General features: G+C 36.7%; 1 protein-coding gene across 1 annotated transcript; it reads right to left on the bottom strand.

Annotated features, from left to right (window-relative positions):
• Positions 1-1,324: 1,324 nt before the first annotated feature.
• On the bottom strand, positions 1,325-21,777 carry AP1AR (adaptor related protein complex 1 associated regulatory protein). Its single transcript, XM_081959736.1, has 10 exons — positions 21,451-21,777; positions 16,759-16,807; positions 14,648-14,674; positions 12,835-12,860; positions 11,484-11,580; positions 9,688-9,786; positions 6,167-6,219; positions 5,738-5,811; positions 4,538-4,666; positions 1,325-1,958 (listed from the first exon to the last, which is right to left on the bottom strand). The coding sequence occupies exons 1-10, from the start codon at positions 21,528-21,530 to the stop codon at positions 1,693-1,695; spliced, it is 900 nt and encodes a 299-aa protein (XP_081815862.1). The 5' UTR covers positions 21,531-21,777; the 3' UTR covers positions 1,325-1,692.
• Positions 21,778-22,111: the final 334 nt, after the last annotated feature.

Below are 22,111 nucleotides of genomic sequence, written 5' to 3'. Positions count from 1 at the left end.
GTTAGAAACAATTAATGACAAGGATTTTGGGGAGATTAAACCATACTGGTAATAGTAACATTTTTGAATAATGGTGTCATCACTCTATCATTTTCAGAAGTTATTAAATCTGATAAACTGAATGTAATTAAATTACAACAATGGAATGTTTCACATACTTCAGAAAGATATACTTTGATTGGAATGTGCATTTGCATTGATTCAGCCACAGAAAGTATCCATGCTATCTGTATTTTACAAATCAGAAGAACATTAAATTACCAATTATTAATTTTACACAATTTAAAAATTAAGTAGCTTCTTTGTATTAGAAATGTTTATCATTTTAATTTGGAAGAACAGTGGAACCTTAAAAATGCAAAACCTCTGCATTTTGGTGTCCAACGTTTTAAAATAAAGAAAGAAGTCTTCAATACTTCCAAATTTCTATAATTAAATGGGTCATTACTGCCATGATAAATTTTATTTATAATGTTTTAGCTTTATAAATAAAATGCTTTCAAATGTAAAACATTGTGCTTGAGATTTAATCTCAGTAAAACACCAGGAGGAATAAAGAAAAAATACATTCCAAAGTTTATTTCGTTTTCAAAACAAATTGAACTGAAAAAAAAAGTAAAACTCTTAGGGATGCTTTAGCTCAGGGGTGTCCAAACTTGGGAACTTTAAGACCTGTGGACTTCAACTCCCAGAATTCCCCAGCCAGCATGGCTGGCTGGGGAATTCTGGGAATTGAAGTCCACAAGTCTTAAAGTTCCCAAGTTTGGACACCCCTGCTTTAGCTGAATAGTAGAACATGTAGTGTGCTTTCAACATGTCCCGTCCTTAACATTTCCAGATGAATCTGGAATTGCATGAAACACCAGAGAAGTGGGAAAGTAGTGCCAATGCTTGGAACATTGGGCTATATGAATCAATAGACTGACTCAATGTAAGGCAGCATCCTATGTTTCTTGGGAAGCCATAGCAGAGTTCCTATTCCTAGTTTCATACTTCAAGTACAAAGGTGCTGATCAGTTTTCCTGCTAAAATTATGCTAATCAAGGTATAGCGGTACTTTGGTACTCAATTGCTTTGAAACATCAAATTTGGTACTCAATGTATTTTGATGTGAAAATTTTGTCCTGGTATTCATTGTTTGGTACTCAACGCTGTATTGGCTGCCTTGTGACTCACTATATTATTCCTTATGGGAAAAATCAATTTGGTACCCATCGTTTTTGGTACTCATTGCACCTCCTAGAATCAATTCACGAGAAGTACCGAGGTACCACTGTATTTAAAGAGAAAAAAAATAATCCAAAGACCGAAATAGGACAATTGATTGAAACATTAAGCTGTAACGCTGTATTTAATACAGGGTGCTGTATGCTTAAACCTAAAAACAGACATAATAGAATCATTCAAGTATAAACATTTAAAAGGTAGATTATAAAAATTGCACTTACAATTCAGTTCAGATAGCAAACCACATTGTTAGCAAACCATATTTTTTAATGGATATAAGTAGCGAAGATTCCTTCTTTTTTTATAGAAATCTGGAGCTTAATCACCAAGAGCAGTCACTGTATCATTTCCTTATTGAAAAAGGAGGATTTGCAGCAGCAGCAGTGATTACAAGATTGTGCACAATACAAGTTTGTAGGTTTCCCAACTTCAACCATTCTGCTAGGCACCCAATGGCCAATTTCATTATCTCACTTGTTGATCAACACCAGAAGTTTTTTGATCTGTTGCAGAAAGTTCTAAAACGGGATTTACAAATCCGGCATACTCTGAATTGCCGTTATCATCCATTTCTGCACTAACGAAGTCATTCTCCCATTCCAAACCAGTAGAATCATCCGATGTAGAAGTTGGGTTACTTCCAGTTTTCTTGCCATTAAATTTCAATGCTGCCCGGAGAATATCTTCTTCAGTTTTTGAACGTTCTCTCAAAGGGATCATTCTGTTTATACCTGCCATTGAAAAAATGTTTTTAATAGAATTCTTGACCTTAACCCTAACCTTTGAATCTTTAGAAGTTGTCTTTCCGTGGTTCTTAGGTTTCATGTAGATACATCCTGAGTCAAATAACTACAATTTCTTTTGCAAAATATCTAATATTGGGAGGCAAATCCATGTAACAGCCAGGAAATGATAAGGTACTTCAAACATTTAATACATCAGCATCAGAGGTGGTATTCAGCAGGTTCCGACCAGTTCTAGAGAACCTGTAGTAGAAATTTTGAGTAGTTTGGAGAACCGGTAAATACCACCTCTGACTGGCCCTCATCTATTCTCTGCTTCCTGAGTCCCAGCTGATCTGGAGGAAATGGGGATTTTGCAGTAACCTTACCCTGGAGTGGGGAGGGAATGGAGATTTTTAAGGTATATTTCCCCTGCCACGCTCACCAAGCCATGCCACGCTCACAGAACTGGTACTAAAAAAATTTGAATCCCGCCACTGATCAGCATGGCATAAATGTTTATGGAACAGAACCCACATCACCAATAGCTAAGTTTAATGTGGTTTCAGAATTCAGCTTTCAAACAAGCTTTTGACAAAACTTGTGATGAGGAATATATTAAGAAAATCAATCAATCAATCAATTTTATTTACAGCAAAAAGGCCAAATGAGTAAGTTACAAACTCAATCTAAATTAATATATTAAGAAAATAAACTCATAGTGAACGCTATGACAAAAATTAATCTTAGACTTTTAAAATCCTACCTAGCTTATTTTTCTGCAGCTGTTGTCTTAACCAGCCTATAAAGACATTTGAAAACTGTTTTCTATTAATTCTAACATTAAAAACTTTATTACACAAGTCTACTTTCTCTTACCTTCCATGCCTCATTTTTTCCTTGTGATTATATTTAAGCAATATAACTATGCAGAACATTCTCTGTACTATGTAGAAATATATAAAGGTATTATAACCTTTCCTCTGCAAGTTCTGTGAGTCCAATGCAGCAGCAACATACTGATTTTTCTAACAATATCTTTTTAGTAGCAAAAATGTTTTATGGTTAAGGAAAATTCATTTTTTGCAATGCAAATAGGAGAATACTGGTAAATTTGGTTAATGACAGTAATTGGGATATGAATTTTTATTGCTAAGCAATGTGTTCATGAAGCGCGCCATCACACAATCATGTTGCTTAGCTTCTGAGGTTTTCCAAAGCTTTGTGAGAATGGGGCATGCTATTCCACGAGAGCATGGGCAAGCCTAGCGTGGCCACAGCTACCTCTACCTCCCATAGGGTCGGGTCAGGCATATCTACTTAGCAGCGGAAGGAAGACAGCTAAGGTCAGTTGGATGCAGCAGAGCAGAGTGCCAGGGGCTTTGTAGTGTGGCACTAGGGTGACTGGCTGTGGCACAGGGCTTGAGGCAGCACCCCTCAGTAGTGGCGAAACTGAAGTAGAGGCTCAAAGACAGTAGTGGCCAGCTGAGATGCTGAAGGCCCTGGACCTCTACTTCAACTATAACATCACTGCCAAGGAGTGCCACAGGGAAGGGAGATAGGTGGTGGTGGTGGTTTGAAGGGACCCTGCAGTTCTAGGTGTGGGTAAGCTGCCAAGTACCCGAAATTTCAGGGACTGGGTGTAGGTACTATTTGTTCAGTGCTACTGTAACACTGAATGGCTGCTAAACAAACTATCATAATTTGGGGGATACCTCTATAGTGTGTTTCTAAATATTCTGCTATTGTGGACAACTAACTATTTAAAAATATGGGGGAGGGCACCCAAACACCTTCTTCCTATGTTTCTGTTTTTAAAAACATGGGAAGTCATGCTTCTCAATGAATAAGGTAATGCTTATAATTACATTTGTATACGCGGCCTTTTAAAATTTAATTTTGTACTTAAATGTATTTACCATTTGAATTATTTTGAATTCCATGCCATGTCAAGAATGTTCTTTTGTCTGAATCTCTGAGTTCTAAGTCTTTCATATCAGTGAGGATGATGTTGCATCTCTTCTTGTACTAGGAGATTCATATTCGACTTGATGGTGGATAATCTGACCACAGAAACTATATACCATCAGAAAAGTTGCCAGGTAGTGAACATAAGGAGGAAGGATCGAGGGACTCAGCAGACTGTAACCAGTGAATACAGAGGGACTAAAGATTGCAATTGGTCTGCAGGCCACAAAATGACTTTCACTACTATAAATGATAGAACTAGGATACAACCAGCAACTATCCCAAAAACACTTGTAGTTCTCAAGATCCATAGCATGTTCATCACAAGAGCTTGGGAAACTCAAATTTTACATGACTAAATTAACTTAGATATTTCAAAATTTATATTGCTTGCCCAATGTTTATGTACCTGCAAATCTTCAATCCAGTTTAAGTTTACCTACTGCAATTTCTTCTTTATTCACGCTTCCCTCAGATGGATTGGTAATCTAGACATCTTATGAAATTTCAAAAGCAATAATGCAGTTTTGATTTTTAAAACCCAACAGTGTGTACTGTGTTGAATTAGTTTTGGATCACTTTAGATCAATGAAACAATTATTATAGGATAGAACATGTACCTTCTTCATCTTCCCATTCTAAATCTAAGGAATTACTGTCATCATTTCCACTTGTAGATTTGGTTTTGGTCATTAAATCACAACTGCTCTCTGTATTTGGTGTTAGAACAGTGGCATCTGATGAAAGTCCTGTAATAAAAAATAAATTAAATGTACTTGAACAGAAGAGGAGAGGAATAGGAGGGAAAGGGATAGGAAAAAGAATTCCTCATTTGCACACTGAAAAATTCTCAACACATTTTTAGAATTTACTTTAGAAAGTAATAGGATTTTTAGTAAAATGGATTATTTACAACATTATTGTTCAGTCTTTTGAATCATAATAAATAGTTAAATGAATATTTTAGCAATATTAATGTTTAGTCAACTAATGGACTAGAGTTCCCGAAAACAAAACTTGGTTCCATAGGAACTTCTGATTACGTAAAACAATATTTACTCCCTAAAGCCATCTATAGTTTCCAAAAACTAACTTTGGATATGTTGGGTGCAAAGAATCAGGACCACACATTAAGTTCTAGTTGAGTTGATTTATTGCTCATGTCTATAGCGCTTATCACTTAGATTTATATACCACTTCATAGTGCTTTATAGCATTTTCTAAGTGGCTTACAGTCAACATAGTGCCCCCAACAATCTGGGTCCCCATTTTATCGATCCTGAAAGGCTGGAAGGCTGAATCAACCTTGAGATGGTCAGGATCAAACTCCTGGCAGTGGGCAGAAACAATACTGCATTCTAACCAATGGTCCACCATGGCTCAGAATCTAGTCAACTAATGGTCAGCACTAAATTGGTGCTGGACAACAGTTAATGAAAATCAAGAGGGGGCTGGACTTGGACGACTCATGAGAATCTACAATTACAGGATGAGTCCTCTCTTGATAAGATCTGCCTCTTCTATATCATGGGGCTATGTAACCCTCTCGGAGACAATAAAGGAACTACATCAGAATCTGCAAACATATCTCTCCAACATTTATCCTTTGTCAAACAAACATTTGTATAAAGTTTCCTAAATAAGGAAAGTAATAATGTCTTTCAGAAGTAAGGAGACATTGCTTGCTTCGAAAGGAATTGAATGGTTGCAATTCATAGTCATATAAGACATCATGGGCTGTTTTATGTTCACTGACATGTGGGTAAAATAGCAAACTACAAATGGGGAAATTGTAGAAAATATATAAATAGGAAACTTACTACTAGTGCGGAAAGCTTCATATGGCAGTTTGGCATTTCTCAAATAAGAATCCAAGTCTTCTTCTACCATAGAACTGTAAAAAGAAGTTATACCAAAAAGGCCTACATTCAGAGAAATATTTTGGAAATGAAAACAGGTCTACTACGCTGACAAAATGTATTAACTTTGTTTTAATTTTAAGAAAAGTATGCTGCATAAGTGGCTGCCAAAAATTAATTTATGGATGATTGTAAGTAAAATTGAAAACCTTATCTAGTACAATTGGATTTCTAAAAAAATGGCATTAGCTTTTGTTTTATTCTTGCCTTTTTCTATATTTCCTGTTAAATATGTAAGGTAATCAATTCTACTATTTGAAATTCAAATTTTAAATAGTTTCCGACTGTACTGCTTATTTAAAATTCCTCAACTTTAGTTGTTCCTCTTACCTTTGGGCATCTCCGTGGTTTGCTTTCTGAGTTATTCTCTGCAACTTTTGTTGCTAACAAAAGTAAGAAAAAAAAAAAGAAACAGCCACTTAATGATAAGATCCTCCAAGTTAAGAGCATAAGCAATATTATCATAGCATATCAATTTCTAGGGTCAGTACTCAACAAAATAGCATACTGGTATGTCTGTTTGCACTCCATGTCCGATATATAGTTTCTCATTAGCACTGGAATGTAGTAATGTAGTAATATAGACTGTCAAAACTTATCAGATCAGACAATTCAAATATGAGGGTGAGATAAAAATTAAGAATTAGAGAACTTAATCCAAGATAGTTAGCATTATGCTGATATCATAGATCAACTCATTCTTGAAAAGATGACATGGTATGGTGAGGGCAAAATAAATACCTGCTTTTGAAAGTGTAGAAAAAAGTATATTGGGACATTTCCTTTACTTGAAAAAATGTATTTGGGCATTTAAATACATTTCTCTAAATGAATAATACGTAAAAGCAGCTTAGTATGTGGAACTGTTGTACCCAGTAATCATTCAATTCACTTTTAGGACTGGGCTTTTGACATGTTTCACTTTTTTCTCTATAAAGGGCACAATCTAACAAGCTGTTTCAGATACCTGAGCATAGCATGTTTTTTACATACACGAGCAGCCTCCATTGTAACTTATTCTGTATAGCCTTTCACATAGCAAATATATAATTTCAATCATGATTTTTTGGATCACTAGCCTGCATGCTACTCTATGACCTTAATGTGTTTTTGGTGTCCTAAACAAGTGATATAAACAGGAAAAATATATTATTTATTTGATGATGATCATGTATTTATTTATCTAGACAATTTATATGGCTGCCCACTCACTCTCAGGGACTCTGGGCAGTTTACAGACAATAAAAACCCCATATAAAAAGGGTAAAAACAATAACTCCCCACCCTTCTGACCACAACAAATGAGCCACTTGATGGGATCCACACTACACCCGGTTCCCCAGGCGCATGGGCAAAACTAGGTCTTCAGGGACTTGTGAAAGAGTGTCAAAGTGGAGGTGAGTCTAATCTCTGCAGGGATGATGTTCCAAAGGGAGGGACTACTATTGAGAAGGTCCTTCTTCTGGACCCCTCCAGCTGTACCTCTTTAGTAGAGGGGACCAGCAACATTCCTTACCTCCCTGCTCTGATGGTTTGGGTGGATATAACTGAAGAAACAGTCCTTCAGATAAACTGGTCCCAAGCCATGTAGGGATTTAAAGGTGACAATCAGCACCTTGAATTACACCCGGAAGCAAATCAGCAGCCAATGCAGCTCCCACAGAAGACGTGACACGTGTGCACACTTGGATCTGCACAAAGCCATGAGGACTGCTGTATTTTGAACCAATTGGTGCGTCTGGATGCTTTTCAAGTTCAACCCCATATTATATTCTTTTATGACCCTGGTGTTCCATTCACCTTTGAGTTGGAGTCCTTTTCAATAAAGAAACAAATAAAGAAACAAATCCCCAGAGATCTGTTGAAACCTGGGCAAACAACAAAGATTTCTAACAATCTCTCTTCTCCTGATATACCTGGCTTGAGAGGAAAATTCCTAATTTGTTACTTTTTTTTGTACCTGTCAATTCATAATTAAACTGCCTTGCAGGACTTTTAAAATCAGCTAAATTATGTTGTTTTGTAGGAAAGTTAAATAATAGTAGCTTTGTTAGGCAATTAGTTAATGAGCCAGAAAATCTCTCAGAGGGAGATATAAGAACTCAAGCTCGTTTGCTCATGCATATTTTTGATTACTGAAAAAGCAGTTTTAAAATGCGAGATCAGACATTACATGAGAGTTTATAACTTCTGTAGTGTGTAAAGACCTCAATTTTGTCATTTGTGCTAGAAGCCTGTCTCAAATAAGCAAAAAACAACACAGATAAAATGAAACTTAGGAAGGTTGAGCATAAAAAAATACTAGTGAAAACAGCAGAATGGAAAGAAATCAAGTTACAAATTGTTTAAGAATAAAAACTAATATTTGTTTATGGATAATTGTAATGACAATGATTATATTCATATTCCAAACAGAAGTAAGAATATACATGGTTATTCCCCACAACACTCTGAGGGAGATATAGCTGAAATGTATTAATATTAGAGACAGTTTTCAGTAAATTTCATAACTAATTAAGATCTCATTCTATGTATCCTGTAATATGAAATGTTAATGTTATTTCCTGTTGGTTTTCAGATTTACTTTATGGATTACATTATATTTCCTTCCTTGCTTTCAATAATTTCCCTCTGCATCCTTAGTATTCACGTTCTTTACTTTTCTTTTGGCAAAATGCCCCTCCCCCTTTGTTGCCAGTCAACAATTCTAATAAGCCCAAGTACTGCATTTAGAACAGAATAGAATTCGTTATTGGCCCTGTGTGATTGGACACACAAGGAATTTATCTCCAGTGCATAAGTTCTCAGTGTACATACAAGCCCCAAGTGATAAATCATGATCATAATCATCATAAAAGTACATTCATTATAAATTGTAAGATTTTACACTAAACTGCTAATGCAGAATTAAATATTCCAGTCAATTTTTGTGAATTAACAATTCTGCAGAAGAGCTTTGTGTGCAAATATACACTGAAATATTATGATTTATCCACAAGTTAAAGCCAATAAATGCTGGAGTTTAAAATAGGAGGAAGGCAAGGATATTGGTATACATGTTACCGTATTTTTTGGAATATAAGATGCACCGGAGTATAAGACGCACCAAGATTTTGAAGAGGCAAATTTTAAAAAAAAGTTTTTGCACTCTGCAGATCTCCCCAAAAAAGGGCAAGCATGGCCTTTAGGAGCTTATAGTGTGCTCCTGGGAGCTGCCCTTCCCCCAAATGAGCAAAAAACGGCCCGTTTTTCACAAAAACCAGCCAGTTTTTTGTAAAAGAAAAAGGGGCATGCATAGCCTTTAGAAGGCTTATAGAGTGCTCATGGGGGGGCGGAGGGGGCAAAAACGAGCAAAAAACAGCTCGTTTGTTGCTCGTTTTTGCCCTCCCCAACCCTCAGGAATACTCTGGAAGCCTCCTAAAGGCTATGCACGGCCATTTTGGTGAAGGGGCGGGGTTTTGGGAGGCCAAAAATGCTGAAGTCAGTGCATAAGATGCAGCCAGATTTTCACCCTCTTTTTTGAGGGAAAAAGGTGCGTCTTATACTCCAAAAAATACGGTATATTAGATAAACCATGGACAGGATTCATTTGTCTGTTCAGCAATTTTTATTGGCCAAAAGAAAAAACTGCAAATCAGAGAGCATTAACAACTTGTCTACATAGTATGAACCATAATTGTAAAAAAAATGGTTAGTTATTACAGCCAGTATCTAGTGATAGACTAGAAAAAAAATAGAAACTGCTACAAACCAGTGTTAATGCTGAATGTTGTTTTAAAAAGCACATGAAACTAAGAGGAAGATATAAATAGACACTCTAATACATATATTTTGGGGTCTTTTCCCCTCACCTCCAAGAACTTTCTTTGTTTTGCTGCCCTGGCTCTTTCACGCTGCACAGCATATAAAGTCTCTTCTTCTATTCTTAACTTCTCCTCTTGTATGGCTAACTGTATATGAACAAAATAATAATGGTTAACAAAAGAAAACCTAGCTATCTCTCCTATGAAACAAGTGCACTAAATTTAAAGTAAAGGTACTTATAAAAAATCTGAAACATAAAATATACTAATATTTTAAAATAAAGTATTCCCATATTTAACACAACTTTTAATTGTACTATGCATGCCATTTTAAAATTCCTTTTTTTTAGTTTAGTTAGTAATGCCTTATTCTATTATACCTTTTTATGTGAGCTGTCAGGCAGACATTTAAAGCATGTTATTTAACGGTATTAACATGTCAAAGTAGAGGACCAAAAATTGTCCTTCAATACTGATAAAGAATAAGTATTGATAAAGAAGTAATAATTACTTCCATTCTAAAAGTAACAGAGTTGAGCCTGTATTCAGACAGCAACAAACATTTATCCATGAAGCAAACAACAGTTGCTTGGTTTAAATTGAAGCAATTGCTCTGAGCCTGAGACAACTATTTTCAAACTTGAGTGCCTTCACATGCATGATATCAACAGAAAGCACAGTTATTTACTGTTGGAGTTACCTATTTAGACACGTTTTTATGCTTCTATCTACATTCATAGATGTAGAGTTCTAACTGCAACATATGGGAAGAAATCATACCAGATTAAATTACACAGCATGTACAAGACAAATAATGAGAAATATTTTTGTTACACAACACATTTTCAGTACTTCAACTACCCAAAGGACAATTTTTTGCATTTCCCCCTGTGTTTATAGTATTATTACTGTAAAGCAGAATAGCAGCAAGGGGTCTTCTATTAACTGTTTTCCCATGCCAAACAATTTTATAATAAAGGATAAACAACTGATTATTGATCTTATTTCTATCTTTCAAATGGACATGTTCAATCTTTTTCATGGTGGCATATGCTATTACCATGCTCTCCTGTTTTCTTAATACATTTCTAAATTACCAATTAACTAAAATTTTTCTGGATACATTATAGTAGTTTAAAGCAAACAATTAAGTAGCAATAATCAATAAAGTATTTCATAAAATTTATTGATAGAAAATTAGCTGAAAATAACAACAAATGTTACAGAATGGGAAAACAATATGAAGGTAGATACCTGATATATCTCCATAGGAAGATAGCCTCACAACCTTTCTAGCGTTTTTCTTCACAGAAAAAAAAATACAATGCTGCTCTTTGAAGATTACTACCCAATTTAGACAATTATTCCAGACTTCATAAAGCACTGATCGTAAATCTGGGTCCAAAGTTTGAAGCTTTCAATGCAGATCAAGTGGCGCATGGCACAAAATACTCAGGAGTTAAACCATAACCATCAGAATTTTGGGAAGCTTGGAATGATTTTGTCTACTGGGCCTTTGAATAAGAAATGACTGCACAAATATTTTGTCCTCTCCGTACCAACATTTATCTAGCACTCCAAGCTAATATCTAACTGCTCCTTTTATACTAAATTTTAGTAACATTTATCTAAACCATTTCCCTATGAATTTACTTTCATTCATGACAACATTTCTGCTTGGTATTTTTCCCTACTCGCTTAGTCCCTTTAAATTCAATTTTACAGTATCCACATTGGATGCTTCACTCACAAAGTTTCCATCTCCTATCAGCCAATTATGAAAACACATTATATATATGCTAATACAAATTATTTGTCCATGCACAAAGAGTTACTATGCTTACCTCTGATTGAAGCTTGTCATCTAAAGTTCTCTGTTTATCAGCAATGGAATTATACTGCCTTTCTTGAAGAGCAGAAATTTCTTCTTCAGTCAGGGGTCTGAAGAAAAAGAAGAAAGAGTGCCATGCCTCTCATTCTGATTGCCTGAGTAAGAATGTCAGTTTCAATGTTTAAGAATTAGAAGGCTAAGAAGTTGTCGACATGCAATTCTGTACTGAGGCATCATTTCTGAGTCACGTAGTCATTATAGGAGCCATGGCGGTGCAGTGGTTGGAAGACAGCATTGCAGACTAATTATTCTGACTGCCAGGAGTTCGATTCTCACAGGTTCAAGGTTGACTCAGCCTTCCATCTCTTTGAGGTCGGGAAAATGAGAACCAGTCTCCTTTTGAGATAGCAATAGCAATAGCACTTAGATTTATATACTGCTTCATAGTGCTTTTACAGCACTCTCTTAGCAGTTTAGAGTCAGCATATTGCCCCCAACAATCTGGGTCCTCATTTTACCCACCTCAGAAGGATGGAAGGCTGGTAAGATTTGAACTGCAGCTAGCAGTCAGCTGCTTATTAGTAACCTATGACTATCACTGTTATTATCTTATGATTCTTGATGAATGTATTCTATTTTATTTTTCTTTATGTACACTGAGAGCATATGCACCAAACAAATTCCTTGTGTGTCCAATCACACTTGGCCAATAAAGAATTTTATTCTATTCTGAAGTAGCCTGCAGTACTGTAACCACTGCGTCACCTCGGCTCTTTGAAGCTTTCAATAAGATAAGATACATTGTGACTGTTTGTGTGACTGATAAAGTGTTCTTCACCTCTTCATGAAAATCATTAATGAATATGTTGAAGAGCATTAAGACAAGGCTTGCATACCTCAGTTTAATTTAATGAGTTACTGATTACTGTTCTTATGGAACAATTCAATAGGTTAAACTACTTTTCTGAAATCCAATATATCTATTTCATACTTTAGTTTATCTTAATATCAAGAATTTCACAATTAGACATTTTCTGTTAAAAGTCAGAAAGTCTTCCTTATTAGTCAGAGATAACCATCTTATGCTTTTCTGTAGACCCATGAAGAAGAAACTTTCTAGGACCATAGCTAGCTGAACTTGTCTTACAAATGATATTCCAGTGATTAAAAATAACTTTCTATGATATATATCTTCTTTAAAGAACTAACAACATTACAATCAAATCAGTATTTTCAATTTCAAAAATGTCAATTTGCTGAAATGAATTAAATTGAAAAAGTAGATGATTAAAAAGAATAAAGCAAGGAGCATACATGAGAGAAAGGAAAACAAATCAATACATACTATAAATATAAATTCATACCTTTGGTTGCTTCCTGGACTTTCACCCTGTTTTAAAAAAAGTGCTTTTTAAAAATGAACCTAAATATTAAGTTACTTTCAAAATAGATCTGAAATATATGACTTTAAATCCCCCAATCTTTTAAAATATCAAATCACTATAAAACTGTCAAATTACAATATTTAGAAAAACACCTACTCATATATTTTCAGGCAATATCTAAATCCTCCTTCTATTCTTCCCTGAACTGGAACTGCAATTGTGTGAATTTTTAAATCAGATTGAGCAGCAAATCTAAGGAATGTACATTTTAAAGTAAATATCAATTCTTTAATGGGATTATCAGTTGATCAACAGATGTGTTATTTTTATTTTATTTCAAATTATATCTTAAGACACCGAATTGTTCTGCCTTTTAGGATTACACTAAATGTCACAGAAGCAAATCTGTTTAACCGCAGGACTGGTTTCTCATGATTAGTGAGAAACTGGATATTCATATTCACTCAGACCTTCTCAGCTATAAAGACAGTTGTTAGGGATGAGAAAGATCACAAACAAGACATGAAATTTATCTTCCTTTACTGAATGAGAGGATTTATTATTAAAAAATAAAGATCTGCTTTACAAAGAAAATCTTGGATACTGTGCTAATCTCTTATACAATATATATTATATATGTATCTTATGATTAATTTATATTGAGGGTGCCTACAAAATTTTCCATCGAAGTAGGTCAGAGGCATGGGAAATGGGAATGGTAAAAAGCCCACATAAAAGGCTTCTAAAATCGAATCCTTTCCTTCTATCTATCTATCTATCTATCTATCTATCTATCTATCTATCTATCTATCTATCTATCTATCTATCCATCCATCATCTATCTATCTATCATCTATCTATCTATCTATCTATCTATCTATCTATCTATCATCTATCTATCTATCTATCATCTATCCATCCATCATCTATCTATCTATCATCTATCTATCTATCTATCTATCTATCTATCTATCTATCTATCTATCATCTATCAATCATCTATCAATCTATCTATCATCTATCTATCTATCTATCATCTATCTATCTATCTATCTATCATCTATCTATCTATCATCTATCTATCATCTATCCATCCATCATCTATCTATCTATCTATCTATCTATCTATCTATCTATCATCTATCTATCTATCATCTATCTATCATCTATCCATCCATCATCTATCTATCTATCTATCTATCTATCTATCATCTATCTATCTATCTATCTATCTATCTATCTATCTATCTATCTATCTATCATCTATCTATCATCTATCTATCATCTATCTATCATCTATCAATCTATCTATCTATCTATCTATCTATCATCTACCTACCTACCTATCCATCCATCTATGTATGTATATATTTGTATACACTAAGGTATATAAAAGGATTGGATCTTTATAAGCATCCTTTTGAAAAAGCTAACATTATTATTTTCCCTGATCCAAGGGCTAAGTTTCCCCCAAATGATTATTATATTATAACACTATGAACATTATATAATTTATCTAAAAAGAACATAATTTAAATAACACAGAATTGTGATTATTCTTATAGCATAGCGCATAACATTTCCCCATCATTCTGCAGATGCCAGAAACTAAAGATAGTAGTGCAATTCATAAAATTAATTCTAAAAACTGAATAAATCTTAGATGTCACCACTTCTAAACAGTTTTCCAATTCACTACACTTTTAGTTGTTCTAATTTCAAATACCTTAGAATCTAATTTGCATATATAATACATCTACTGAACTTAATAAGGTCAGTATGAGGAACTTACTTCATCACTTTCCACTAGGTTTTCAAACTGAAAATAGATACAATATTTCAATTAATCAGCACAAGTAATGTGTTTAGTGAAATACCAAATACATATCTACTTCAGGCAAAATAACTGTCACGTGTAGTAAAGCTGAGCAGCTATATTTTAATAAAACCTGTAAATTATCATTTTAAATTTAAGTACATGGTACAAATATATAATTTTGCTAATATATATTATATATAAATTAGATATAGTTATATCATAATATAATATTGCTCAGCTTTATCTTTAATTAATAAATATCTGACTATGCATTAGTATTTGTATTAGGAATATATAAATTTATTCCACTTTGTGTACAGATAATAAAATTATACCAAATAGTTTTTATTTGCTTCATTAAATAAAGATAGTAAAACTGACCTAGGATCTAGGACAATTTTTTGCTTATTTATTTTCCTTATTTGAATGCAAACTATTTGCCAAAACCTTTGAATTTTTATATAAGACCACCACATATTGTTATGTACATGTGATCTAATTTGGGTACAGCTTTGCCAAAACCTTGGGCTTATCTCTGGTTCTACTGAACATAACTTTCTTAAGGATAGACTATCTATGTAGCAAAGTCAATTAATGTCTCCTAATTTTACCTGATATTTGTTTGATTTTGCCCCTATAGAAGTCCAAAAACAGTTTAGAAACTTGTTTTAAATATTTTAAACTGTCTTCAAATTCTATATAAAGTACTTGTAGATATTTTGATCAAATCTCAAAAATATTAGAAATTCAAGTCTTTTTTTTTCTGATTGGTTTTGGGGATAAAGTGTTATGATACCCAAAAAAGAGTTTAAAGTTTTACCTTTTTTGAACAGCTACAAAACAATAATAAAACAATATTTAAATCAAATTTAAATCTGAAAAATATTCTGATGTTATAAATATATTCTATCTTATTGCATACTATATCATTGTAAATTGTGAATATTTTATTCCTTCTTTATTTGCATTGCTGTACCTAATTTCAGTCTCAACTCATGCCCTTCCCCATTTGTATAGTTATTTATTAATCTTCTGCCATATAACTACTTTATAAATAGCCAGATGAAGACATTGAAATAAAAAATAAACATGGTAGAGATTTTGATCAACTTCCCTAAACAAAATAGCTTAAATGATTTCCATGAATTAATATTTGAATATTTTTAATATATCCAATAAGTGTAAATTTTTAAGAGCATCTTTAACATTTTAGATATGATTACCTTCAAATAACCAAGATATTTTATGTTAATTTTGTGCCTGATAAGCTCTATATTTGTAATTTTTTTCTATATTGATAAAGATTGAGTTCAATTTAGTAAGATTTATGTGCACACCAGTCAAATCACCAAAGTTCTTTAAAACATTAAATGGGTTAAACTGGAATTAACAAAAACTAGATGGTCATCAAACAAATTAACTTTCATCTGAATTATTTTAAACTATATTCCTTTAATATTCTTTGGGATATCGTCTAATTTCTGCAGCAAATTAATTTCTAGGAAATGCAAAAATATTGGTGACAGAAGAGTTTTGTCTGCTTAGCAGCCATTTACAATCACCTACATGCAATAGTTCACTGTCTTTTGATGTTTGAAAGTCTACTGATAACTGGAAGTCACAGATTGTCTTCTGCCATTTCTTAACTTTTCTAATGTTTGATTTTTGCAGCTTTGGGAAATTATACGTAATAACGAGCAAAAGTAGGACAAATATTAAGGAACCAAAGAGCTCAAAGCTGGCAACTTGTCACCACCTTCCATCCCTTTTACCCAGTCACATAATGGAACATACACAGTTCATAATTGAATGAATGTTATTAGATTTATTTTATCCCAATATTACAGTATTTAATGTCTTATTTTCATTTTAATGAACATAAAACATAGCATATTGTGATTTTAATTATTGTCATTGTTAAGAACAGGCTGTCCCAAATTGATGTGATTGAAATTAGCAACAATTAATTTTAACTGCTCAAAATTATTTATTTATTGCATGTTTCAGCCAGCAAATCTGCAATAAGAAAAACATCATGCTAGTTTCATAATATGACTATAATGGTATTTAAAATATTTACTTACCTCTATAGTGAAATGTTCTCCTGTTGAGCATGTCCTGAAGTACTTTGATCTAGAATATAAACCAACAGAATTACTGTTATATTTAAAAAATCAACAGAATAATTTTTCCCTTATTAAAATGTTTAATAAACTCCATGTGTAATATTGTATAGTGTACTTTTCAACACTTTGTCATGAGAAGGCTGCACATAGTTACATGCCCTTTTTTTTTTTTAAAAAAAAACCTCTTTTAATAAAAGCTTGATCAGTCTTTCTTAGCAAAGAAAGGCATGAAATTAGAACTTGATTCCCAAATCAAAAGTTGCTACCATCTGTGGCATGTTAAAATATTCTGCAGACAGAGTTTACATATCACATTACAACATGTTTGTTTAGACTTGGTTTTCTGAATAAATCACAATTTATTACATTAATACAAAACTAATAGGACCTTGTGGCAGTGTAAAGCAATGGGTGAGCCAAACAACCATATACAAGCCTAATTTGGAAACAATATATATCTGAATAATTGAAAAGAAACACTTAGCTCTGCTGTATTGCAATACTGTAATTTCTGCCAGCACATATTAGCAGAACGGCAAAGTATACAGTTGAATCTCCTTTCCTATCCTTCTAGAAATAAAGAATTAGAAATTACCGCAGTGTTTCCCAACCTTGGCAACTTGAAGATGTCTGGACTTCAACTCCCAGAATTCCCCAGCCAGCAAATGCTGGCTGGGGAATTCTGGGAGTTGAAGTCCAGACATCTTCAAGTCGCCAAGGTTGGGAAACACTGAATTACCGGTCTATTTTGCAGAACACGAATGTATCTGTTCTCAAGTGAATAAGTAATGATGCACTGACCCTGTAAATAAGGGGTTGGCACATTCAATATGATACTATGAAAGAAATTATTAAAGACAGTAAAGTCTGTCTATATGGTATGTAAAAATATGTATCAGCTATAAAAAGGGTATTTTTAATCCCTTACTCCTTCCAGAAAAAAACTGACCATGTGGAACAAGTAGTGACGTGGAGGGTGATTGGTCAATTGAAAAATCCACTCTTGTTTTAGAGGAAACTCTACTGCGAGCTCTGGTGGCTCAGTGGTTAGAATGCAGTACTGCAAGCTAACTCTGACCACATCTATGAGTTCGATCCTGACAGGCTCATGTTGACTCAGCCTTCCAAGGTCAGTAAAATGAGATCCTAGACTGTTTTTAAAGAAAGTGCATGATGCCTATTACTTTATACAAAATAAAGGAGTATTATAAATTTAGTTATTCTCCAGATAGGATAATAAAAGTAATCCCAAAGCTCTAATTATATTTATCCCCATAAGCACTTATAGAATAATGTTGTGATGCCTCTGGGGGTAAAATGAAAGTCGACAATGAAGAAGCTGAAATTACACACGACTGAATTTCTAATTATACCTGCAGCACAAAGAAGACTTCTTTACAACAAACAATTTAAGCCAAAGGCAGATATATAATAAGCCACAATTATATCAAAATAAAATACATGTCATGATATCATACAAATGAGATGTGTTATGAGAGCTGATGCATTTACTTGTGGCCATCATGGTGTACATGTTGTCATTTATTCCCTTGAAGACATCACAGAAATATAACCTATATAGTGATTAAGATAATACAGATGGAGATTCACCCATCTGCTCTCCATAAAGTACTGAGGCTACATGGTACCATTCTAAAATGGGCTCCATTTTGGAGCGGCCACAATTCACTGTGACTGTTCCCAAAATGGCACCCACTTTCATGACAGCACCACATGGCTTCTGTTTAGGAAGGTTGCCTGGTAGATCAGCTTCAAGAAAAACTGGCTGATCTGTCCTTCGGCTTTTGTATACTGACTGCTTCCTGAAGGAAATCTATAGAGAAAGTAAGTGGACTAAGCTGGGCTGAGGGTCTGGGGAGGAGTGTGTGGGACTCAGCAGGGTGGGAAGTGGAGCAGGGGATATCTCTAGGGTGGCAGAGGCCCTGGGAAGCCATGTGTGAGCTAGGGAGGTGCTGCAATGTGGGCTTGGGTATGCAATAGGATTGCCAGTGCCTTTCTCTACCTGAATCACTCCATGCTCGGACTGCATGACCCATGCAGTTACTTAATGACAATGGGAGAGCAGAGATTGCAGTCATCAAGCAAAGCAAGCATGTGGGCACCCTGCTGGATGATCACCACAACTTACAACCATTAAGTCTACCGTGTTTCCCCGAAAATAAGACAGGGTCTTATTTTCATTTGACTCCCCAAATTTTGCTTGGGTCTTATTATCGGGGGGGAGGGGTTATTGGTTTGGGGTTGCCGGGTGGCTGCTCTCTTGCGAGCGGGTGCCTGAAGAGCCGGGCATAGCCTCAGGGGCAAACGGCTGTGTTGCGCTGTCGCAGCAGCGCAACAAAGCTGCCATACTCATGCTCATGAGCAGCCACCCAGCAACCCCCCTTTCTAGCCGGGCAGAGTGCCACTCACCGACCCAGTAATATCCCAAAGGCGCTAAGCCGCGTGGCACTCTGCCCGGCTGGAAAGAGAGGTTGCGCGAGCACTTGTTCTGCTTCCAGCTCGCGTGCCTCCCAGCCTCACCATGCCCAGCGCTCCCTGTAGAGCTGGGCCAGGGCGCTGCTGCTGCCCCACCGCTGCTAGGCTCCGAGCATAATCGGCTTCCAAACTCCAGAGATCCGCTGCCGAGTCTTCCGGTAGCAGCCGCTCTGGGATTACACTCTGTGGTAGTGGGCTGGCTGCGGGAAGAATCTCTGTCCCACCAGTAAATAGCTCATGAGAGCAGCTGCCCGGCAACCTCCCACTCCAGCTGGGCACAGCGCCACTCACCAACCTAGCGGTATCCCAAAGGCGTCAAGCAATGTGAGCGCCTTTGCCCCCCCTCCCTCTGGCTCCTGTGGCTTTGCGCCTTTGGGATATCGCTAGGTTGGTGAGTGGTGCTCTGCCTGGCTGGAGGGGGGGGGTTGTCCAGGGGACTTATTATTGGGGGAGGGCGTATATTTTTGCTCACAGGAAAAATATGGCATCGTCTTATTATCAGAACATGTCGTAATTTCGGGGAAACACGGTAGAACTACATATATTAGAACAGAGGTTCAACAGAGGGTTTTAATTGTGATGTTTTAAGATTAGAATTATTTATTTCTTAGTACAGCCTATTTCCCCCTCCAAATGTATCTTAAATGTAGTTTAAATGTATTTAATTATTATGAATGATTTTATTATATTGACTGTACACCGCCCCGAGTCTCTTTTTGGGAGAGGGGCGGTCTAAAAATCTAAGAAATAAATAAATAAATAAAATAAAGGGGGGAATTAAACAAATTCTTACAGGCTAGAGCGGGGTAGTCAACCTTTTTATACCTACTGCCCACTTTTGTATCTCTGCTAGTAGTAAAATTTTCTAACCTCCCACCGGTTCCACAGTAATGGTGATTTATAAAGTAGGGAAGTAACTTTACTTTATAAAATTTATAAAGCAGAGTTACAGCAAACCCCTAACGCCCACCATGAAAGCTGGAACGCCCACTAGCCTACCACTGGGCTAGAGATTCAGCTAGGTTACTAGCTAGATGCCTGGTGATTACTCCATACACAGAGACAGATATCATTATTTCATCAGTTTCCAAAAAATCATAGACAAAGTCTCCTCATGAATTATGAGGTTTTTTTTTAATGATCTTGCAAACAAATCTAAAGTGGAGGCTGAAGACAACCTAAACTGTATGGTTAAAAAAAAAGTTAACATCAACTACCAGCAGAGCTATAGTCTGAATTATTGCCCCTTTGATCCATAGGAGGCTTACAAAAATGTGGTAATAAGTGTGCTCATCAAAAGGAAACTGTTTATACCCTTCTTCATAGCCTGGTTATCCTCAAATAACACTGCAGCCTTTGAGAGCTGTCTGCAACGAAATTTCATTTTAACGTGTGCCGGTTAGTGTACATTCAAAGCGACAATAAAGTTATTATTCTATTCTATTCCCTATCCCTACAGGGGCAAATAGGAAAGGCTGCCACATTATTGGTTATTAGTTCGCTGTGAACACAATTAAGCACATACCTGAATTGGCCTGTAAGTATAGCAAATGAGACCAAAATCCTTTATTCGCCCTAGACCTCCAGACTTTATTAGAAAGGCCACGTGCAAGTCATGAGAGCCCCTGGACACCACTGGATCCCATCGTTGCGCTAAGACAACCGTCACCACCCCTGTATTTCGTTGTATACATGATGTACAATGACAATAAAGGCTACACTACTATTTTCAGTGGCTGCCTGTCTCTTGGGGAGGACCTTCGATCCGCACTTAACTGGCAGCCCATTGCAGCTCCACCAGACTGAAAGATCCCTTAACTCTACGCCGCAGAGGCCAACCTGATAACCTCCGTAAACACCGCCCCCCTCGCCCGGCCATGGCTTGAAGGCCAGAGCCTTTCAGAAACGCCCGCCCCGCTTGTTCGCTCGGATTCAGATAGACTGCCGGTGAACGTGGAGGCTTTGTTCCCCCCTCCCGGTTAACAAAGCGCGGGGTCGTGTTTCTAGCCGAATCCCCCTCTTCCAAGGCACCTCGAAGCAAAGCGGCGAGGAGGGCTCTGCCTTTCAGTCACAGGCCGGCCTTTCCTGAATTCCTCCCCCGGAAAGGCGGAATGGAAGTCAACCGGCCCAGCCCTGACGCCCCACCGCGCTTACCCTCCTCCTCGTTGGAGGCGCCCCGCTTCCCGTCTCGGGAAGACCCAGCAACACCACTGCGCCGCCCAGCTGTTGCCCATGGCATGCTGAGAGAGGGGCGGCCGGGGGCGCTCGGGTCACCCACCGACGTAGCGCCGGAATCGGTTACCACGGTCCCTTGGCGGCGAGCGGAAGAAAGAGATGGCGGGGCAACAGCTGTGGCGGCTACGGCTCTCGGGCATGGAGGAGAAAGGGACACGCGGCGACGATCAGCCGTTACAGCGCCGCCGCCGAGGAAAGCAGCGAGTCCGCTCCTTCCCCCGCCTCATGGAGCTCCCCCCCCCTCTCACGTTGTGACGGCGAGCTCGGCAGTCGCGTGCGGCCGTCAGCCACGCCCCCGCCTCATTCACCACCCGGGGCTGGGAACCGAAATGGCAGAGAAGCGCATGCGTAGACCGAGACGTTCTGACTCCTCCCTTACTGCTAGATGAGATATGAGTGTGATCTCCCGCTGGGAAGAGTCGGAAGGCTGTTGTGTGTTGCGTGTGTGTTTTGCGGTGGAGGGGACAGCGGCTGTCGGATACCGGGATTGGATGAATAAAATACTTATTCTTAATAGCCGCAGAGGATGCCGGGAGTCCCTTGGCGGAGTCCCAAAGCTGTTTGCTGATCTGCTTTTACA

Source organism: Natrix helvetica (assembly GCF_964273705.1).
Source record: "Natrix helvetica genome assembly, chromosome: 7".
In the NCBI taxonomy this organism is placed as follows: domain Eukaryota; kingdom Metazoa; phylum Chordata; class Lepidosauria; order Squamata; family Natricidae; genus Natrix; species Natrix helvetica.
Note: the sequence above shows the minus strand (reverse complement) of the source record. Positions and strands in the feature narration are given on the sequence as shown.